This window comes from Pezoporus flaviventris, unplaced genomic scaffold (genome assembly GCF_033815535.1).
Source record: "Pezoporus flaviventris isolate CSIRO_AGI_PZ_B2104156 unplaced genomic scaffold, CSIRO_AGI_Pfla_v1 ptg000213l, whole genome shotgun sequence".
In the NCBI taxonomy this organism is placed as follows: Eukaryota; Metazoa; Chordata; class Aves; order Psittaciformes; family Psittacidae; genus Pezoporus; species Pezoporus flaviventris.
This window is the reverse complement of record NW_026892761.1, coordinates 5,882,608-5,902,604: the sequence shown is the minus strand read 5'-3', so window position 1 is coordinate 5,902,604 and position 19,997 is coordinate 5,882,608. Positions and strand designations below refer to the sequence as shown.

The 19,997-nt window shown below is 42.3% G+C and overlaps 1 protein-coding gene across 8 annotated transcripts in view; it reads left to right on the top strand.

Moving 5' to 3' along the window:
- The window catches only part of SULF2 (sulfatase 2), a 147,899-nt gene that overhangs the window by 120,318 nt on the left and 7,584 nt on the right, over positions 1-19,997 (top strand). For all 8 annotated transcript variants that reach the window (XM_061441564.1, XM_061441561.1, XM_061441565.1 and 5 more), the window contains 5 exons: positions 580-636; positions 1,335-1,464; positions 11,342-11,549; positions 17,637-17,880; positions 19,757-19,853. In XM_061441564.1, coding sequence (XP_061297548.1) covers positions 580-636; positions 1,335-1,464; positions 11,342-11,549; positions 17,637-17,880; positions 19,757-19,853 — 736 coding nt within the window. The remainder of the gene's footprint in view (positions 1-579; positions 637-1,334; positions 1,465-11,341; positions 11,550-17,636; positions 17,881-19,756; positions 19,854-19,997) is intronic.

Below are 19,997 nucleotides of genomic sequence, written 5' to 3'. Positions count from 1 at the left end.
CTCTGTGGCATCATTTGTAGCGAAGTATTTCAAATTGAATAAATTGTAAAATAATTGAGGTGAAAGGGTTTGTTGTGTGAAAAAAAAAAAAGACTGAGGAAGAGAATTAAAACTGTATGCTTGCTAGGGAGAATCAGCAGAAAAAGGGGAAAAAGATTTGCTTTGCAAGTAGTTGTATGAAGGGAGAGGGGGAAAGGAGCAGCTGCTTTAGAATAGGATACTTCGTGGATAGTTTGTAGGTTAAGAGCCCAAACTGGAGTCAGGAAATCCTGATTTAATTTGTGATCCTTTGTGATCAAGGACAATTCAGTTAATCCCCTGTGCCTTAAACATGCTTATGTTGAAATAGCTGTACTGAGTGAATCTGTTGTGGATTTTGTCCCTGTGAGAACAAATCTGTCCTGTGTTTGCTCATTTATACTGGAGAGGCATATGTGCCTGCTTCATAAAGCTGGATGTCCCCATGTAAAGTTATATGTAATGTCTCTTGTCTGACTTGGAAGTGGGAGTGAAAACTAGGGCAGAACTTGATTATTCGTTTTGTGGGAACTGCTTCTTCCTCTCCTCATTTCCTCCTAGGTTCCATTTAAAGAAAAAGATGAAGGTGTGGAGAGACTCGTTCCTAGTGGAAAGAGGGTAAGGAAAGTGTTAATCACAAAGCCAAGTCTTTTTAAATAGAAGGATACTGAATAGCTAAAGCCAAAGCAGCACTCTACCACAGACCTAAAGCCATTTAGCTGTGCCAGCAGGGACACGGCTGCAGTATGCCTAATGGCAATAATTGTGTGATAGGAGGAAATGTATGGCCTTTGCCTACAGCCTGAGTAAGTGCACTGTTGGGGTGGGGGAAGGGAAGCTTTGCTTGGATTGAGAGATGGAAAAGGCATCCTGTTTTTCTTTCAGCTGCTGCCCTTCACCCTCCTGCTTGTATCACGGGAGTATGAATAACCATTCCTCTATCTGTGTTCACCTGCTGGCCATTCCCTCTGTGCCTCTGCCTTAATGCATAACATAGAGCACGAAGGGTCTGCAAAGTGCAGAGTGAGGAGGATATGGTTTCTTTATATTGACTGTTGCTATTGCCTGCCAATCAGATGTGAAATGCACTGTCTTGGGTTTGTATGTTTTTGTACACTCCCTGAGAGCATGATATGAATAACTTGTGTGTTATCAGAGATGATGATACATGCTAGTATATCTACTGGACAATTAAGTTTTTCCCACCAGTGATGCTATGGACTTGACAGATAATCTACACCCCTGAACCTTTTCACCAAACTCTATGTATGTCTTAGAATTACTATTAATGTAAAAATATTTTTTCCCTTTTCCAGTAAACTGCTTCATAAAAGGGAGAATGAGAAGGTAGATGCCCAAGAGGAAAACTTTCTACCCAAATACCAGCGTGTAAAAGACCTTTGTCAGCGAGCTGAATATCAGACAGCTTGTGAACAGCTTGGCCAGGTAGGGCATTGTAACCCTGACTGAAAGTAAGCAGTTGTAGTTGGGCTTAACCGTGACAATGTTCTTCACCTTGTCATCAATGCTAGCTTACAAATCAAATGGCTCATTCTGTGGCCTTTGCTCAGAACTGTATTACAGCATTTATGAAACTGGCTGTCATTCAGGAAATTGCTGATTCAAGTGCCTCTGTATTGATTCCTGACTACTGTTAAGAGAACTGCCTGGGCTGTTTTAACATTTTAATCCCCAAATAGAATGCGGTCTGAGATTCGTTAGTGATGAGAAGGTGCAAACTTAACAAATTGGCCTCTTCCGAATTTAATTTAATTCATTTTGTTATTATTTATAATTATGTATACCAATGGGAAAATAACATTCTAGGAACTCAGTATATCCCTCTTCTTATCAAAAATATGCTGTGAAAAACATGAAGTTATGGCTTCAGGCAGTTTGTGTTTATATGGGCACAGAAGTCTTTCATTGTGTGTCATTTCTCTTGTTCTTACGTAATGGTTCTGGGCAGATGTGAAAATGCGTTCACTTTAGATCCAAGTTATGTAGAAGAATTGGGGAAAAAACCCACTTAGAGTACTCACTGTGGCCTCAGTGCAGGAGAATGTTTTGCAAAACCAGAGCAGTGCAAAGGTATAGCAAAGCAATCTCCAGCAGCTCCACTCTTAGGGGAGTTCTCATCCTGGCAAAATTGACTCCATGCCGTTGCTTTCTCATTCAGGTACTGGTCAGAGTACCCCCTTCCAAGGACTGTAATGCATTTTGCCTGTGGACATGGATGTGTCTGTTTTAAGGTTGGCATTACCTGGCAGCTCAGAATAAGTTGGTCTCTGTATAACTGTTCCTACAGACACAATCTCAACAGCTTACCAAGGCTATATGCAGTAATGGGCTACTTAGGCTACAGTAGCTCATTTTCTACTGTTGGAGGCCAGGCTCCCTGCTTCTGCCTCTACCAATCATTTCACAGTGCACCTGTGAAATGAGTCCATCGTTCCTTAGGTGTTTGGATCCAATTTATACGTATAAGCATTTTCCAGATGCTGTTTGCCTCCTGTGGCTTCTTTGTCAGATTTATTATACAAAGAGATTATAATGTCCTATTCTTCGTAAAAATACTGAACTTAAAGAAGTATTTTGTGCAGTGGTTTATTATCAGATGTCTTGAGCTGAAATTTCAGATGGGTGGGAGCAAGCCATTGTTTTTTGAATTCACAATGTGCTTTGGGAAACTGGGGGAAAAGTCATTGTTTCTGCTACAGCATCATCAGTAAGTAGTTTGGGGAAATACAGCTTTTCTTTTTCCATCAGTATTTTCCCTTTGGGTGGTGTTTCAACCTCTTCCTTTTGTCTTCATCATCCCAATTATTTTGAACACTCTTGTAAGAAGAGAGGGAAAGAGAGACTTTCCAAGTCCATGTTGTCACTGAAGCTGTCTCTTTGCATAAGGTAACTTAGCTACATTCAGGCTTTCTTACTCTAATTACCACATGTCTCAGTTATGGAAGGAAGGGGGAAGTCCCTATATTGTCTATGTGCATTCACAGGCTTAAGTTTTCTTCCACAGATAATAAAGTATCTTTGACATCTGTGAAAAGTGGGCATAAAATGTCAACTCCGTACTCAGAATTGGCGATAAACTCGTAGGTGAAGGTGTGCTAATAAGAGATGTGTGTGCTGCATCCTCATTGTCAGGAGACGGAGAGGAGAAGAATTGTTTTGAGCAGTTCAGTCAGACATAATTGGAAGTGATAGGATGAAATTGAGCAAAAAAGAAATTTAAGTTGGACATCAGGAAAAATTGCCTAACAATCAAGTCAATTAGAGCCTGGGAAGGGCTCTCAAGGGAGGCTCAATCCATCCAGCCTCTGCTCTGGAGAATATGTCCTAGTAGTCTGTCTAGACAGCAGGAATAGTGGGAAATTAATGTGCTTATTTGAGGATAAATTGCACGTAAATATGGGTGCACCCAAAAGTCCTTTCAGAGCAAAGCAAGACTTAATTTCTCAGATGACAAATGGGTGTTGTCTGTTTGCTGGTGCTGTTCATAGCTCTGCATAGTATAGAACAAGTCCAAATGAATAACATAGTACTGCCTTGTGGGGGTTTATGGTATACAAATACAGTGGTTATTTAGCAGATGTCCCCTGATCCTGCAGGACACTTTATGATTGTGCATTTAACAGCATCTGGAGTGTTCAGTGCAAAAGGTGAATTTTCATATCCTGGTGCAAAGATGAACAGAAGTCTGGGTCAGAATTAGGTGAAGCCTGGTAAAGTCATTTGGACCCTTTCTTTTGACTTAAACAAGTTGGGGGGGGGGGCTGCTATTCTGTGCACAGAGGAGCCTGAGCAGTGCCAGGGAATCAAGTGTGAGCAGGAGATGAGAAGGACAAAGACTCAGAAGGGAAGTGAATGAGAAGAGATGAGGACAGAGCTTTTAGAGTAAAGGAGAGGTAAAGAAAGCTTTGAATGTGAGATGGAGATTTTGAAATTCCGCTTTGTGAGCATGCAAGTTTGTGAATACCGTTCTATCACCACAAAATGCTCTTCCTTTGCAAATCTCTGCCACCCTCCTTGACCTATAATCGTTTTGATAAGAGAGCACCAGGATCAAGGAGATGAGGCTATTCATGCTGTTTAAAACCTTGTTTCAGAGTCCATTATGTGGGATTTTTTGGGGGGCAACGCTAATATATGTAAATACTTCTGAGTGCAATGGGAATTTGTGTGTTGCCATGTTTCCTTTTTCAGTTAGAAGGGCTTGGTCTGTGTTAGTTATTTGCATCCAACAAAGGGTGACTGTAGGCTCAGATGAAAGAGCAGCTCAGCATTTATATTCAAAGATTTAAAAGAGATGAGCTCTTTCTTCCCACATGAAATAAAAAACATTTATCCTAGTACCTAATGGCTTCCACACAAATTTTTTCTCTTCAGTGTAGCTCGGCCTTTCATTCCAAACTGGCTGGTAAGTGGAAGCTGACCCACTTTTATCTGGCGGCCTGCATTAATGTGCTTTTGTGAAGCCAATTATGATATCAGCATTGCTTGGTAGAGTATTCCCAGCAACTCCTCAGTATCATAACAACAGCTGCACAAAATCCCCCTCTAAGTCATTTGCCAACTTTGAGCACATTTGAAAAACATGCAATACCTGCAGCAGTGCTGATTGCTATAGGGAATCTGTGCTGTATGTGTGGAAAAAAAAACAAAACACCCCAATATTAGTTTTGTCTTTAGCAGATCATAGTATGATAATATTGCTAAATTGTGAGGAAAAATAGTTTGTCTTTTTCAAATCCTTTTTATTTTCACAACTCTATGTGCAAATCTTATCCAAGTAGAGTATCACTTTAAATAGCATTTAAAATATCATTTTATAGCACAGTTGGCGCAGGAAAACATTCAAAATGCAAAACTTTGCACTTTGTTTCCTTCAGAGATTCTGCAAAGGAAAGTTTGACACAGTCTTCCCTCTGATTGCTTTGTGATGTACCAGGATCATGAAGGGATATTCTTTTGCAACTGGCATGAAGGTATCAGCAGTAAAAGCATATCACCCAGTTCTCTGACATAGCATGGGACAGCAGTGATGAAAACTACTCTGATCAGTGTGTGCTTTCCCACAGCTATTCATAAGTGGTACCTCTAGACCATATGCCTGCCAATGGCTAGCGATGTTTATTATTAGCCATTGCTTAGTACCAAGGGTAGAGCAGCAGAAAAAATTACTTATATTTTTCTCCTTTTCCTGAGGGCACTACACCTTGAACTTCTGTCATCCAGACCTAAGAAATGAAGTCAGGTTTTATAAGGAATTTCTTTAAAAACTGAGCAAAAAGTTTTTAATTTATCTTTTGTGGTTGTCTGGCTGTTTTGTACCTAGCAGAGATATCCTGAGGTTACTCAAGAATGTAAGTTCTGTTGATAAGTGAAGCGTATCAAGGCAGCTAGAGTCCAGATAATTTTAATAGCTCTTTAGGCAGATGGAGTTCCTGAATTCCAGTGTGAGTTACACATGCTCAGCAACTTTCAGGATCAGGTTCTTAACCTCTGATTGCAACAAGAAATGACTTGTTGATAACTTCATACATTAAAAATTTTATCAGCCCTCAAACTGATAAAATTAGGAGGCAACAAACCATGAAAATTAAAATCATGATGATTTATTAAGGCTGTTATTCAGGGATTGTCTTCCTTATCAGGGATTGTAATTAACAAAATTGTTTTCCTCCTTCAGCCAAAAATAGCCTATAATGATTTCCAGAGGCTATTTTATTATGTGGGTTTTTGCTTGTTGTTGCTTCACAAAATGAAGGAATTTCCATCTCTTGTTAACTGGGATTTTTAAACTTCTTGCCATTACAGCAGTGGGTGTTGCAAGTAGCTTGCCAAAATCAATATCAACATTTAATAAAGCCCCCAAATTCTTTAACTACCCCAGTATGTGAAGAAGTGTAGTTTAGTTCAGTTTAGTTTAGGCAACGAGCTGGAGATCACAAGACTGACTTTGGTCTCAGAACTGTTACAGAGTCCTTGTGGGACCTCAGACAAATTGATTCCCATTTTGGTGCTGCTGGTTTTTTCCTCCACCGCTAATGTAATTTCTGCTTGGGCTGCACTCCTTCTGCAGTACCTAACACAGCAGCTGGGACCATTTGATGCCACAAACCAATTATTATATTAATAATAAATGAATTATAATTGTAACCACAATTTTAGTGGAATACCTGATTTTTCAGGTTGATTGTCCCACCTGCCTCGTTTCAGCTGCTGTTTGTGGCATTGAAAAGCACCCTCCAGGTTTTCTGTCAATAAATTGTTCATCTGTCTTAGAATTTTAAGGTTCAAGTGATCTGTAGTGTGTGACAACTGAACTTGAGCTGGGAGCCCAAAGGTCTGAATTGCCAAAAATGATGAGTCAGTGTAATGAAATAATGTCCAGTTAGAATGAAGACGAGGCAGTGCTATTTAGATATTGCATGACATAGAGGAATCCAGGCTTTTGTTGCCAATAGATAAACTAGAAGAAGGTATGGGGAAACCCAAACAAAAATGTTAAAAGATTAAGAAAATAATACCTGTTGGGAGGAGGTAAGGAACTGGGCATATTCTCTCCAAAAAATAGCTGAGGAGAGAGGAACCTGTCTGCATGAACATAAGAGATGTTATACAGAAAACATGAGCCAATTATTTTCAGTCAACAAGGACAGAGAAGCAGTCATGTGTAGGAGACAAACAATGGGGAATTTAAGTTGACTGTTAAGTCTGTAAGGATAAGCTGCCAGCAGAAGCAGTAGAACTGCCTTCTGTAAGGAATGGGCTTGCTTCTGTCTTTGGCTTTTGCTCTTTTGTCCTCATTAGCCCAATAAAAAATAACACAAGGAGCAAACCACAACAAAGGAGAAGAGCTTAACTGTAACTTCAGCTGTTTCATACAACCTAAACTGTACTGTTTCATACAATGAAAAATGTATCCTTACTACTCATAAATCAATTTAGACTGGAAGTCAGAATGTTTCTAGCCATCAAAGCAGCTTCTGGCTCACCATCCAGTGTGGCAGCAAGCGTGGGGTTCAGACAGCATCCGCGTAAACTAAAGGTGACAGATACTGCTGAAGTGTTTTTGTCAGGTTGCTGGCAGGGACAGAGGGCTTTATTATCCTGCAGAAACTTTGATTCCTAGAGGCTGTGTTCCTGAAACTGCTAGGGAGGGAGCCTTTGCTGGCAGCTGACTGATCAGACAGTTTCACTTTTCCCTTCTCTGTAAAAGGGAATGGAATCTCTTTCGCTTAACAAAAAGAGGAACTGATGAGACGCAGCATGATGATTTAGGGCTCAGCTCTGAAAACTCTATGTTTCAACTGGAATCTTTTCTTAGCAAGGCTTGTGTGATCATCCCTTTTCCTCCAAAGAAAACAATGTCAATTGAGAGAGATTCAGTGAAATGAGTGAATTGTAGGAAAAAATCCTACAGGGAAGGTCACGGCTATTTATTTCTGATTGGGGCCTCAAGTAATGACTTTGAATTAACATCTGTGATTGCTGTAGCAGTAAGAAGACATTGATGCACAATAATGCAAAACCCACTTCATGGTGATGGGGGCTGTGAAGGAAATAATGGGGTTTTGACACAGTGAAAAATACATGTCTTTTTCTGCTGAGGGGTCATTAGCATGTTCAAGGTGAATAGTGTTACTGGAGGAAAACAGGGCAGCTGTTCAGTCTACAACTGCTGCTGTTAAGATTCATGTTTCACAGATATTGAAGTCCTCATTTACTCTTGTGTTTACTCTTGTACATAGAGCAGTAGTTTGGGCTGGAGGGGAGAATGTATGTTACAACCTGTATTTTTTTTTTTTTGGCTTTGCAGTGTATCTTTGAAAAGATTTCTGTTCAGTAACACCAATTTCTCCATTAAACTAAAGCCCAGACTCTTCTGCTTTGCAGACAAATAACTGAGGAGCATGTGTTGTGCAGTGGGAGGTAAGGTAGAGGATGGAGTAGAAATGTTAGAACAAGCCCAGCATAGTAGGTGGCAGAAAGCACAAGCACAGCAGCTAACTTGGCCTGCCCAAAGATGGTGGGAAACCTCCAGCTGGAAAGACTCTAATGATTAAATGAGGTGTCTGGAAAGTTTAGCACAACGTGAGCTTGATGGACTTCAGGACATATTGCAAAAGCCATTTATATGATGGCATGAGTAGCTGTTCTGCAGGGCTTAGCGGGGGGAAAACAAGGGTCTTCCTTTGGAGTTTTGATATGAGCTGAGAGGAAGATTGTGTGGGAGTCTGGGTTTTCCACTGACTTTTATGTGTATGAAAGTGCTCTCCTTTTCCAGACTTAGCTCTTGCGAGATGTTATGAGCTATAGGACTTGAATTAGGAGCACATCTTTTGGCCTAATGAGGAAAAGACCTGAAAAGTTAGGGGCAGGTGGTGAACTAAGGGCACTTTGTTTTCCTGACTGGCTGAGTTAATCCATGTATGTAATTAAGTTTTGCTGCTGGATGGTTATCATTCATACCTGTGAGCCAAAGTATCTCTGGGGCACTCCAGAGTTCTTCATACAGCGATTTAATTATTTATGTGATTACCTCTTACAAAATAACTTAGTCGCTTCTAGGCTTTGACACAGGTTTCTGCATGATGGTATGCTGTGCAGTAGAAATGGATTTCAAATGCCAAAATTCACAATGCTTAAAGCTTCTTGACTGTCAAGCTGAGATTTCCACAGTTCCCTTGCAATTGCTGTCCTTTTTCCTAAGCTTGAAAGCATCCTGTGGAAATGACTGAAATTAATATAGACAATTTGCATTTGTACCTACAAGCAAACCAAGGGGGGGTTGTTGAATCCCAGATACATTCACACTATTCTGGGGAAAAAGTAAAAGCTTGAGACTTTCCTTTGCCCTTTCCCACCCCCCATGTGTTCAGTGTTTGCTTCTGGAGTCATTTATGTAGTTCTGCACTGTGGTTGTTCGGCAGTGGGCCAGTTAATGCATACAGTGTGCCCTTCCAGCAAAGCCTTTAAGGTGTTTTCACTGTAGCATACAGCTGCCTTGGAAAGATTTAAACTGCACCAAAAATTAAAGGATTTTTTCCAGTTCACCTGGAGGGGAAAAATGAGCATCACTTTTCTTGACAGGAGATGAAAGAAATAGAGAAAAAATATTGTTGGGCCACACATCAGAGCACTTATTTACAGTAGTTCTCCTCATGGCATTTAACTTGCCCTCTGTTGAGTCTTCATTTTTCATGTATCAGACACCTACAGCATAGAGCTCTGCTGAGCAGAAAATGCAGTTTGTTCATATGCTTTTAAAAATAAGATTCAGGTGAATTGAAATGGGAAACAGCAACAAACATTTTTACATCTTTTTTTCATTGTGAAAGAAACCATTGCTTATTCTAGTAAGTAACTTTTCCTGCAAGCCTCACTGTGTGTCGGTCAGTGTTAGGCATTTCTAAAAAATAATAAGTTAAGGCTCAGCAATTTATTCTTCAAAGACTGTTTTTATTCTACACTCCCTCTAGGTAAATGTGTCCTGCTTTCCTGATGAGGACAGTCGTGCAAAGATGTCTGATTCAGGTGTCTTTGTCAGTATCTCTTATTGATTTCCTTATGCTGAAAGTTAAGCCAGGTTTATCTGCATCAGTGCAAAGTTTGGGTGATCCAGGAGGCTGAAAACAGTATCTGCACCTAAGAAGCAATTACACCCCTGGAGACTTGATATCCAATGGTCTGAGGAAATAAGTGGGCACACCATAAAACTGTTCGTTTTAAATGAGATGCTCTCCTGTGGACATAGAGAAATCCACTGTAACTGGCCAGTACACTTCTGACTCCTGTTAAATTCTGTAGTATAAAAGCACAATGATACTATTTTCTTGCTTTGTTGTCATGCAAGCAATGGAGTGAACTTCAATGGAGAATGTGGGCTTTGCTGTCTCAGCCTGGGTACACCTCTATGGGAACTGAAGTGACTGAATCTGCTGTGTAGAGCTGCAGGCTGCAGAAAAATGCCATCTCACCTGGGAGCTGTTGCTGGTTTTCCTTCTTTTCTTTTATTTGGAAAATTTTCAGTATTCCAGTGAGTCCTGGAGGCACAGACTTAGGGTGTTGCAATAGGAAAAAGAGGAACGCCTCTCAAGACTCAGCAAAAAGCTCAAGTGTTTCTGAGGCACTCTGTTTAAAGCAGTAGCAACTGATTCTGTGAGGGGGGGATTGCTCATCTCAAAGCCTAGCTCTGTAGCTAGCAGCATGTTGGTAAATAAAGGACTAGGTGAAATTATTTAGTGATGTATCTGGGAAGTGGGTGGAACTTCTGTGCCAGATTGAAGGTGGCTATAACTCCCTTGCCCTTGGCACAGCTCTGAGAGCAGCACACAGGAGCTATAAGCAAGTTACTTCAGGTTTTGAGTAACAGAAGGAGTTGGAGATTAGAGAGGAGGTTCTCTGTAGTCTTGAGTGGAAGAGGGAGGGGGTTCTCACTTCATAGGCAGCCAGCACAGCTCACCAGTGCTAGTCAGCCCAAGGGTGTTGGATGGGAAAAGCTGCTAAGAGCAATATGGAGATAAATATGGAGACTCAATATGGAGCTAAACCCCTCTAATTACAAACTTCTATAGCTGATCCAGCCATACCAACCCTTCTAAAGGTCAGTGATGAGAAACAAGCACTTCTGCAGGGCAGTCCTGTTTCTTACCTCTTTTATATGGCTGCCTTAGGTTGAAGGGAATTATAACCTGGAAGTAACTATTCCTTCTCTTTGATTGTAGAGTAAGTCTAAATACCCAACTCAGATCAGATCCTTTACAGTAAAGGAATCCACAACTTGGATAAAATCATCCCATCACCAGGCATTTGAACTAGGGAAGAGGAGACTCCTCCAAAAAGATTTTCCCTTCTTGTAGAGCATGGGATGGGGCTGAGATGGGGTGCAGGCCACAGGCTTGGTTTAATGGCATAATAGTGACATAGATGCCTGCCAGCCTGACAAACACACTTGCTGGTAGGCAAGGATTCTTTTCAAACCTGTGGGTAAGGCTTGAACCTCCTAGATTCATGCCACAGTTATTCTTCTGAAAATTGTCACTTGTGATCTCCATATTTCTACCTGTAGTACTGATTCTGTTAAGAAATTCCCATTGTTCTGCCTCCAGGAAACAATCAGAAACAAGTGGAAGTGTTGCAAAGAGTTCCTGTTTTGCCTGAAAATGGAAGATTACAAAAAATGTGTTTTGGTAGTAGGTGATAGATGAGCCCCAGCTTACTACAAGGAGGAGTCTCTGATAGATTGCTGGAGCTGGCCATTAGACAAAACACAGTTGGGACAGTTTTAATGACCAGATTTTTCTTCCAGAAATGGCAGTGTGTGGAAGATGCCAGTGGAAAGCTCAAGCTACACAAGTGCAAGGGAATGGCGAACTTGGCAGCTGCCAGCAACAGCAAAGGCACCTCCAATATTTTGCCCAAGTATTACAGCAGGAATAGTGAGGACTGCAACTGCGAAGAGAATGAATACAAGCTGAGCCACATTGGACGGAGAAAGAAACTCTTCTCCAAGAAAAGTAAGTGACCCACTGTATCTTCTGTCTCTGCCTTGGAAAACTTAGGAGTGTGTTCACTAGAACATGTAATTGTCCTGGTTTTCAAAGGCACTGAATTCTATCAGCGTATGTACTGTGTAAGTTTGAAAGAGTGTGTCTCATATTGGACAATTAGATTTGAAAATATCCCTGTCTGTAGGGAGGAGGAGTGTTTTGATCCAAAATAGGGTTCTGTATTTATGTCTTTTGAAGCTGGGGAACGGAGTACACACACTGAAGCAGCAAGTAGCCCATTGTTATATAGGGTATGAAACATGAACAGTGTTTTACAGCAGATAGCCCAGTTTTCAGTAGCTACTGCAAGGCTTGGAGCTGTTACTGCAGTAATTTCTTTTTAATAAGGATGCGTGTGCTTTGTCACAGAAGCTGCTCACTCCTAAAATCCTTTCCTTGTGCTCAGTCAGCAGAGACAAGGCTGACTTTTAACCAGCGATCACGTCCAAAGGGGATGACTGTTTCTAGTTTCCTTGGCACAGATCAGGTGCTTTTTCAGAAAGCCTATTTCACTGGCTCTGGGTTAAACCTTAGTCAGGCTAACATCTATATTTGAAGTACGTAGTCTAATTATAGACTAAAGAGGCAAACGGCAGCACAGAATTATTATTCACTTGTAATACTTCTTTCGTCTCACTCCACAAATACAGAGCCTTAATTATTTAGCAGATTAGTCTTTCTGTATAATGACCTGGCACAAGCTTCAAACAGAGAGTTTAAATTGATTTTCTCCCATTATATTTGCCTTGCAAGCTGATTAGTACCTACTAATCTAATTTTTAGTTGAAAAAAAATTATTGGTTCCAGGATGAAATTACTCAACTGTACTTGGGGTTTAACTGCGTGGCCCAACAGATGATCTTTAAATAACACTAGAACTCGCAGTTGAATTAACTCTTTTTATTTTTAAGTCACAGAGAAGAAAGTTGGGTCATGGGGAGTCAAATAACATAAGTAGATCGAAGGCACTTAAATGAGAAGAGGAAAACAATTTAAGTGAGGGTAACATAATGCTATCTGATAATACTTAACACTTAAGTATGTTTCATCAGTGCTTCCTAAACATTAACTAATTTTCACAGCATCCAGGGGAGGTGGTTAAGTGTATAATTACATTTAGTTTATGTATGAAGGAGGTTGAGATAAAAAAGTGAAGGTTGCTGCCTCTAGCAGAGGAATCAGTGGTGTTTATTTCCCCGTATTTTGCTCAGAAGAGGCAGAGTTTGTACTACACCTTCAGCTCATTGAACTGTAAGGCATAAACTTAAGCAGCATAAGAGAGGGTCCTGTCAATCATGTTCCCGTGGCTTGTGTCTTGAGTAAAATAATAGACTCCACAGGTGCTTTGGTTTTTCCCCCATCCAGTGTGTGCCATGCAGTGGAAGGAGTTGGCTTGGACCTGTTGACAAAGACTCTTTGATTTGGTGTTGGCTGTTCTTCCACTTAATAAATGACATGCTGAATGGAAATGAGCACAAAGCAATAGAAGTCAAGGTACCACACCAAGGCTTCTCTGTACAGCTTACCGAGAACAGTGGCTCGCTGGTTTGTGAATGGCAAGAGGGGGACTTGGTTACTCATAATGTATATTTGGATTTTTATGACCCATTCCATGAGATTTGTGATGAAGTGCAGCTGTGCTGGGTTGCATTGTTCTGAGGGCATCTTTGGAGTCAGCTACTCAGAATTTGGTGGGTGCATGGGATCAGACTGCAGACATATTTGAGTGCTGGTAAATGCTGTTCATCAGGCTGAACAATAGCTAAACAGAAAGCCAAAGTTTCAAACTGGGTTAGGGTCACATCCACATTAATGCTTTAGCTCACAGCAATAGGAAACACCCTGATCGCTCCCTTCTATCATGCACAATAGAGATGGATTGGCAGAGAGCAATTTTGATGGATTCTAATCTACAGTCATTTGCAGAAAGCTAAATTGGATGCCCTGCTTCTAGGGTGCATCCAGCGTGTTACAAACCCTAATGGGGGTATGAGGGTTGGTCTTTCAGAAAGATTAAAACCAGCCGTATGTAGTGAGAACGCGTGGTCTTAAGACCAGGCTGAATTGCTGATAGAGGGGCTGGAACACCAAATGTTTGGATAAAATAATTACTTTCTAATGCAAGGATGGTGCAGACCCATTGTCAGGTGCTCGGGTGCATTTAGCAGGCAACGGTGTTTTCTAAATTGAGTAAAGCCAGTTGCAGCACCGGGTCAGGGCCTGCCATTTGGGCCATATACAGATACACAACTCACCTGCAAAGCTTTAACATGCTAGAAGCACATAAGCCATTAGTGTTTGGTGTATCTGGATGTAGGTGTCAGGAATGTTTGCATCTCTGTATCCTCTGTTTTTTGACTATGTTTTTATTTTTATAAGAAAGATGAAACAAAGCTTTGCAGTAGGAAGAAAGGTTAAAGTAATAGCTCTTAAAGTCTTTGGCTGTGTTATGGTCTGTTATGTTTTTCTTGCTACGGATTTAATCTCCTTATCCTGTGATGAACAAGTGCATGTGATTAAAGGAGTTATTAAGATGCATGTAAAGAAATGTTGATAGGCCACACAGATTTGTAAACAACAAACAGAAGTGTGTACAAAGGGGCTAGTGCATCTTCATTCCAATTTTCATGTCATTCCTTTTTCTTTTGAGGTGGTCTCAATGCTGGAGCAAAATGAACTTCTTTGTCAATAAAAAGAAAAGAACATCACTTACTTTAAAGATAGTGCATTTGAAGTGTAATTTTTAATGGCACTTGTGAGAAATTGGATGTAAGAAGGTGGTTTGGGGTTTTTTTTTTCCTCTTTGAAATTTCTAAAGACACAGCTTCAGAGTAAGATTTGTAGAGCTCCCGAGGTACATAATGGCCAAGAAAACACCTCTGAGCCTTCATCAGTCTTCCTAGATCCAGAGATATTTCCAAAACTTTGACTCCAAAGTGTCCGATTTTACTTTGGTGCTATATCAGAAAATGCTGCTTGCTACATAATTCTGGAAAACACATAGACATCAAGCAGGAATTCATGAGGCTGGTGGTGGGCATTTTCCTCATGGCACATGTAGAAGCTGCATCCTTGCATACTGGCTTATTCTGTCATCATTGTGATGCTGGAAAATACATCAGGTCCAAAATACGTGCATAGAGTAAATGTCAACAGGGAAGAGCACGAGCTGCCTTCCACAGTGCTCCTGCTTTGGGGAAAATGCCATAGAGTGCTTCCCAGTTATCCCTGAGAGAATTATCATTTCCAAGTGATCTCAGCCTTACGTGATTGATTTGGTGGCTGCAAAATAAGTGATAAGGCTTGAGTGACTTAAATATAAACTCAAAGGCCGGGCATATTTATGTCAGGTTTGAAATTGATGTTGCTTTATTCAGTTGGATAATAATTTTGGATACTGCAGTTTGTGCTTTCTCTAGACAGTGTTGAAACCAAAAAATAGGGGTGAAAAATAATGTGTTTTTCTCTCTAGACCATGGTATAATCTGGCCCAGAGCAGAATGCTTCCTTTGAGGCTCTAGCAAAGACCGGTGTGAGTTTCAGGTGGCTCAAGAAGGCACGACTGGCTGCGTGGGGCACTGAAACATGGCTTGCTCAGGTGTAAATTTCTCCTGACTCATTTCTGTGGATGCAGCTCCTTAGCAGTGCCATCTCTAAGACAACTGGCTCCTGTAAGAGCAGAGGAAGAGGCATCAGGACTCACAGTTTACCAGAGCCAAGCTTTAACAAGTTGAAAAAGGGAGTAGAGGTGCTTTGGGCCAAATATTTAAGAGCCCCAGATCTGCTTTATTTGTGGCCTGTGTACCCAGGTAATGAATTGGAGAGGAAAACTTAAACCTGGGGGAGGATTGACTAATAAGTCATTAGAGGCTGGTATTTATGCCTGCAGTGCACTTTGCAGGTGGGAGAGCCCAGCACAGATGAGTATTGATTTTATTAAGTATTCTAACCACTTCCTGTGAAAACGATGGAGTTTGGTTCTAGGGGCAGCTCTGAGTCAGCACTGGGGGGAGCACGTTGGAGGCGGCGATCCACCAAGTCCTTCCTGACCCACTGGAGCTGCCCCACTGCAGAGCAATCGGTTGGTTGGGAGGCTGGGTTGGTTTGGCTGCAGGGGAGGAGGAACTCCTGGCTTCGGTTCTGCAGGGACGTGTGCAGACGGCAGTTCCCTGCAGGTATCTGCTGAGGTCCAGCATGCTGGATTGGTCTATTAGACTTGGAGGGAAGGTAAATTGTGAGTTGGCTGAGCTTAACAAGATGAAATGAGGGAACAATTAAAGAAGTGGGAGTTTATACATCGAATATAATTGTTAGGGTGTAGCTTTTTGGAACTTCCTCCTACTTCTGAAAAGATGGGAGTTTCCTTCTCATTTAGTCAAATGTTTCCTGAATGGGTGCCTGAAATAGGGTTGGTCTTTTGGGTTTTTTTTTCCCTTCAGCAGTGACTCACCTGGCTTAATATCAGCAATAAACTCTGAACCACAGGTGGAAAATGTGCAAAGCCAGACAATCCAGCTGGTGTTCCACTTTCTGTGTGTGGCGCTGACAAGAATATAGTGTTTGGACCAAATTCAGGTGGGAGGAGATGTTTATTTCTCTTCCCACAGTCTGCAAAATGGCTCTTGAGACCTTGTGCTCTATTTGGAATTAATGGGGGCTTCTTGAACAAAGTCACTCTGCATTAATGCCAAAGCATTCCAGTTGACATGAATATGTCTTTTGTCAGTGTAGGTTGTTCTGTCTCCCATTCTTTTTTCTCTGCTTGTTTTGCTGGGGAGATCATCTCAGAGAGAAAGCTGGCTTTTCTGTGGAGTTCGGGATTGCAAGAAAGTTTGCTTTTTGCAGTTGGCACATTGGTAGAATTTTCCCCTTACAGCTTGGATAAGGAGGTCCTGTCTGGTGGGATGTGTGATGGGTTTCAGCTCTGTGTAAAGGAGAGGTGACTGGAAGCGCCACGGGACTCCATTGTTTCCAGCAGTGCCTTAGATGGCTCCAAGCCTCATGTACAGAGCAAAGACCCAGGCACTGGGCAGGGAAAAGTGAGGTGATGGTATTTAATCTATACCTCTTTGTCAAGCAAGGAGGTGATTATGCTTACTGCAATGAGTGACTCAGCAGTCATGGGCAGTGAGCAGGAAATAAGGTCAGAGATGGACCCTGTCATACAGCAGGGAAGTTTAGGTATGGGTTTAGACTCCATAACCATATACATTTGCATTACTCCAGACCAAACAGAAGAGGAGCTCTGGGGATTTGGGCTGGGTCAGAGAACTTTGGAAAGCAATGATGGGGGAAAGATGAGTGAGAATCTCCTGCTGTGTAGTGACAATTCATAGCAAATGTTGCCTTCTGCCTTCGGGCTGCAAGTGCAGAGGCAAAGTTGGCAGGAGTGCACAGCACTGGATGGTGGTGTGTTGTGTAGAGACTGACTGGTTTGCGCATTGGGAACACACTTGGAAAGAAAAGAATTGGATGTGGCTAGAAGGAAAGGTTCGGATATTAATCCCTCCTCGGACAGTCAAGCGTCTTACTTCGAAAAATGAGCACAGAATTGGGCTCAGGCTGAACACTGGGAGTGCTTGGGACAACCTCAGGAAAGTGCTGCAGGAATCCTTGTGTGGAGCTTTGTGCGGTGAAGAGCAGAAAACAGAAGAGAGCTGCTCTGAAGGGGTGACCTCAGGCCTTGCAGTCGTGACTGTCGCGGTTACTTGCTAAGGCGTGACTGCCATCTAGTGACTGTGCGGGGAAGAGCAGAGCCTCTGTGGGTTGCTCTCGAAGTGGTACGAGGCAAGGACGTTTTCTTTCCCCTCAGCCATCCTTGTGCGTTTGCGTTATATCTGCCCTCTCCTCGTGCCCCAGGGTATGTGTCTAACCCTACAAAAGGTAATGGGGCAGCAGGCTCAGAGGGCAGCTGCAAGAAGCACCATTTGTCATCCAGTTAATTGTGAATGTAACAGTATGGGCTGTTTTTTCTTCCCCAGACCAACAAAGAGGACCAAATTGTAACATGATGTTTCTCCTCCTCTTAATCCCTTCACTTGCTTTTCCATGCAGAATACAAACCAGGCTATGTCCGGAATCGCTCTATTCGTTCTGTAGCTGTTGAGCTGGATGGAGCTGTTTATAATGTGGGTTTGGAGGATGGCTACCAACCTGTCATACCAAGAAACATCTCCAAGAGGCACAGGATGCAGAGGGCTGCTCTTCGTGAGGAGGAAGATAAAGACATGGGGGAGTACAGCGGCACCGGTGGCATTGCAGAGTATGCAGCCCCTAACCTGATAAAAGTGACCCACAGGTGAGTGCACGTGGTGTGTTTCTAAAAGCTTTTGCTGCCTTAGTGGCTGCTTTGCAGAAACGGGTGTGTGAGCTTGTGATCAGCATCTTGTGTCCCTTTTGGATACCCGGTCCAGCTTCTGTAAAATTCTTATTCTCATCTGTACATCAGCTTTCGGTTGTGGTTTAACTTTGTCACGTACAAAGGAGCAGGAAGCTTCTGAAGAGCTAGAGCAGTGCTTTTGTGTCTCCTGCACTTTGGAGTGCACAGTGGCTGAGCAATGCATGCTTCCAGTGAGGACAAGCAAAAGGTGGCAGCAGTTGTGTGTACCCTGGTGTGAAACCAGGAAAGGCTCTATCCATGGACCCAGTGTGCAGTGGGTCCCCTGGCCTGCCTGAGGAGCAAAGGCTCATGTCGCTGAGACGTGAGATTCTTTGTATTTCATACACTGGTTTGTATTTCAAACACCAAACTGATCCTCAGGGAGGAAATAGCCTCTTGCAGCTTCCTGCAGGGCAGTGCTAGGAAAGGAAAATGGGTATTATGAATGAAGCTGGGGAGACCGGGAGCACGGGGAAATGAAACGGATTGAGAAAGGTGGGGGAAATGTCTGGACACTAATAGTTAAAAACCTTTTGCTCAGTGTGCAAGTCTAGGGGCTGATGTGTCTTCAGCTGTGCTTTATTGGTTTAGGCACCGTTTCTGCTTGTCATTTATCAGGATACCCACCAGTTATTGTTAAATGCATTAAATTGTTTAATGACTTGCTCATGGAAACGTGCTGGAGCCAGTTAGCTCTGTGGAAATGGGTGGGTTCCATTTGACTTCGTCAAAGGGTTGACAGGGTTAGAGACTCCCTAATATGAGGAAGTGCACTGGGGAGATTCTCACCAGGGAACTGGGCCTCTTACCCCAGCTCTCAGGAGTGTTCAGCACTCATAAAGCAATAGTTGTGCTTTTCCTCTGGAAGAAGTTAAATTGACTTTCTGCTGCTTTAGTGGGTGAATCCCAAACCCATAGAAGGAGCTGTCAGGAACATTGTGCATAATACATGAGAACTCCCCAGAACACCTGAAGGAAGGGTGGCAGTGGGACAACATGGGTTGAGGTCGTGTAAAGAACATAAAGGAGTATTGAAAGTGCTCAGCTTTAATTGAAACAAGCATTCAAAATGAGCACATGGTATTTGTTAACTTGTCGGGTAAATCTGTCAAGTGCTTGGTTTTGGGTTGGTTTGGGGGCCTTCGGGGGGGTGGTTGTTTCTTGGGTTTATCAGTGTTTGGTTTTGAAAAAAGTGTAAATCCTGGATTACGATGGAAGCTGGTTAAAAATAAGGAATTGTCAGAGGATTTCCTGCCTTTGAAGTCAGGAAATATCTCTGAAAAAAATTATCCTTTTTATAGGAAACAGCAAAATTTCTATTCCCCCCTCCCCCCCTTTCTGGTGCAGTAATACCTCTTCTGAAGAAGTACTTCATCCTTGCCCTACCTCTCATCCCCTCATCACTTAATCATGCCCCGGGAAATTGCTTTGGAATAATGCTTTCAGTGCTTGCTACTTACTAGAGATTGTTTATGTAGCAGCCTAATGAATAAGCAAGATCTCTGCGCAGCACGATTTCCATACAGGAATGAAGCAGCCAACAGGTCCTGCTGGATAGGAATATTCTCCTTGAATTTTTCTACTTCTGACAAATTTCCATGGCAACTCAACCCCAAACCCCTTCCCTGACTCACAGCACACCCTGCTTCTCCTGAATGAACATTGCTGTTTTGAATTCTGCATGTCATTTCCAATCTGGCTTCTCATCTCTCCTGGAGCTGTGTTATTAAACCAGCTGTTCATGATGTCTGTGTGTAGCCACTATAATGATCATTGTTTGCTTTTCCCTGCCAAGGTGCTATATCCTGGAGAATGATACCGTCCAGTGCGACACAGATCTGTACAGGTCACTGCAAGCTTGGAAGGACCATAAACTCCACATTGACCACGAGGTCAGTGGTGGTCACAGTTGTGCCTTTGCAGGGTGGGGTTTTCTAGCCTGGATTTCTAAGGCTGACAGGATCATGCAGACTGTGTGTGTCTGGGTGCCTGCCTCTGGGTGTCTTTGTCCCTCCCTGGGACCTTGTGACCTTGCT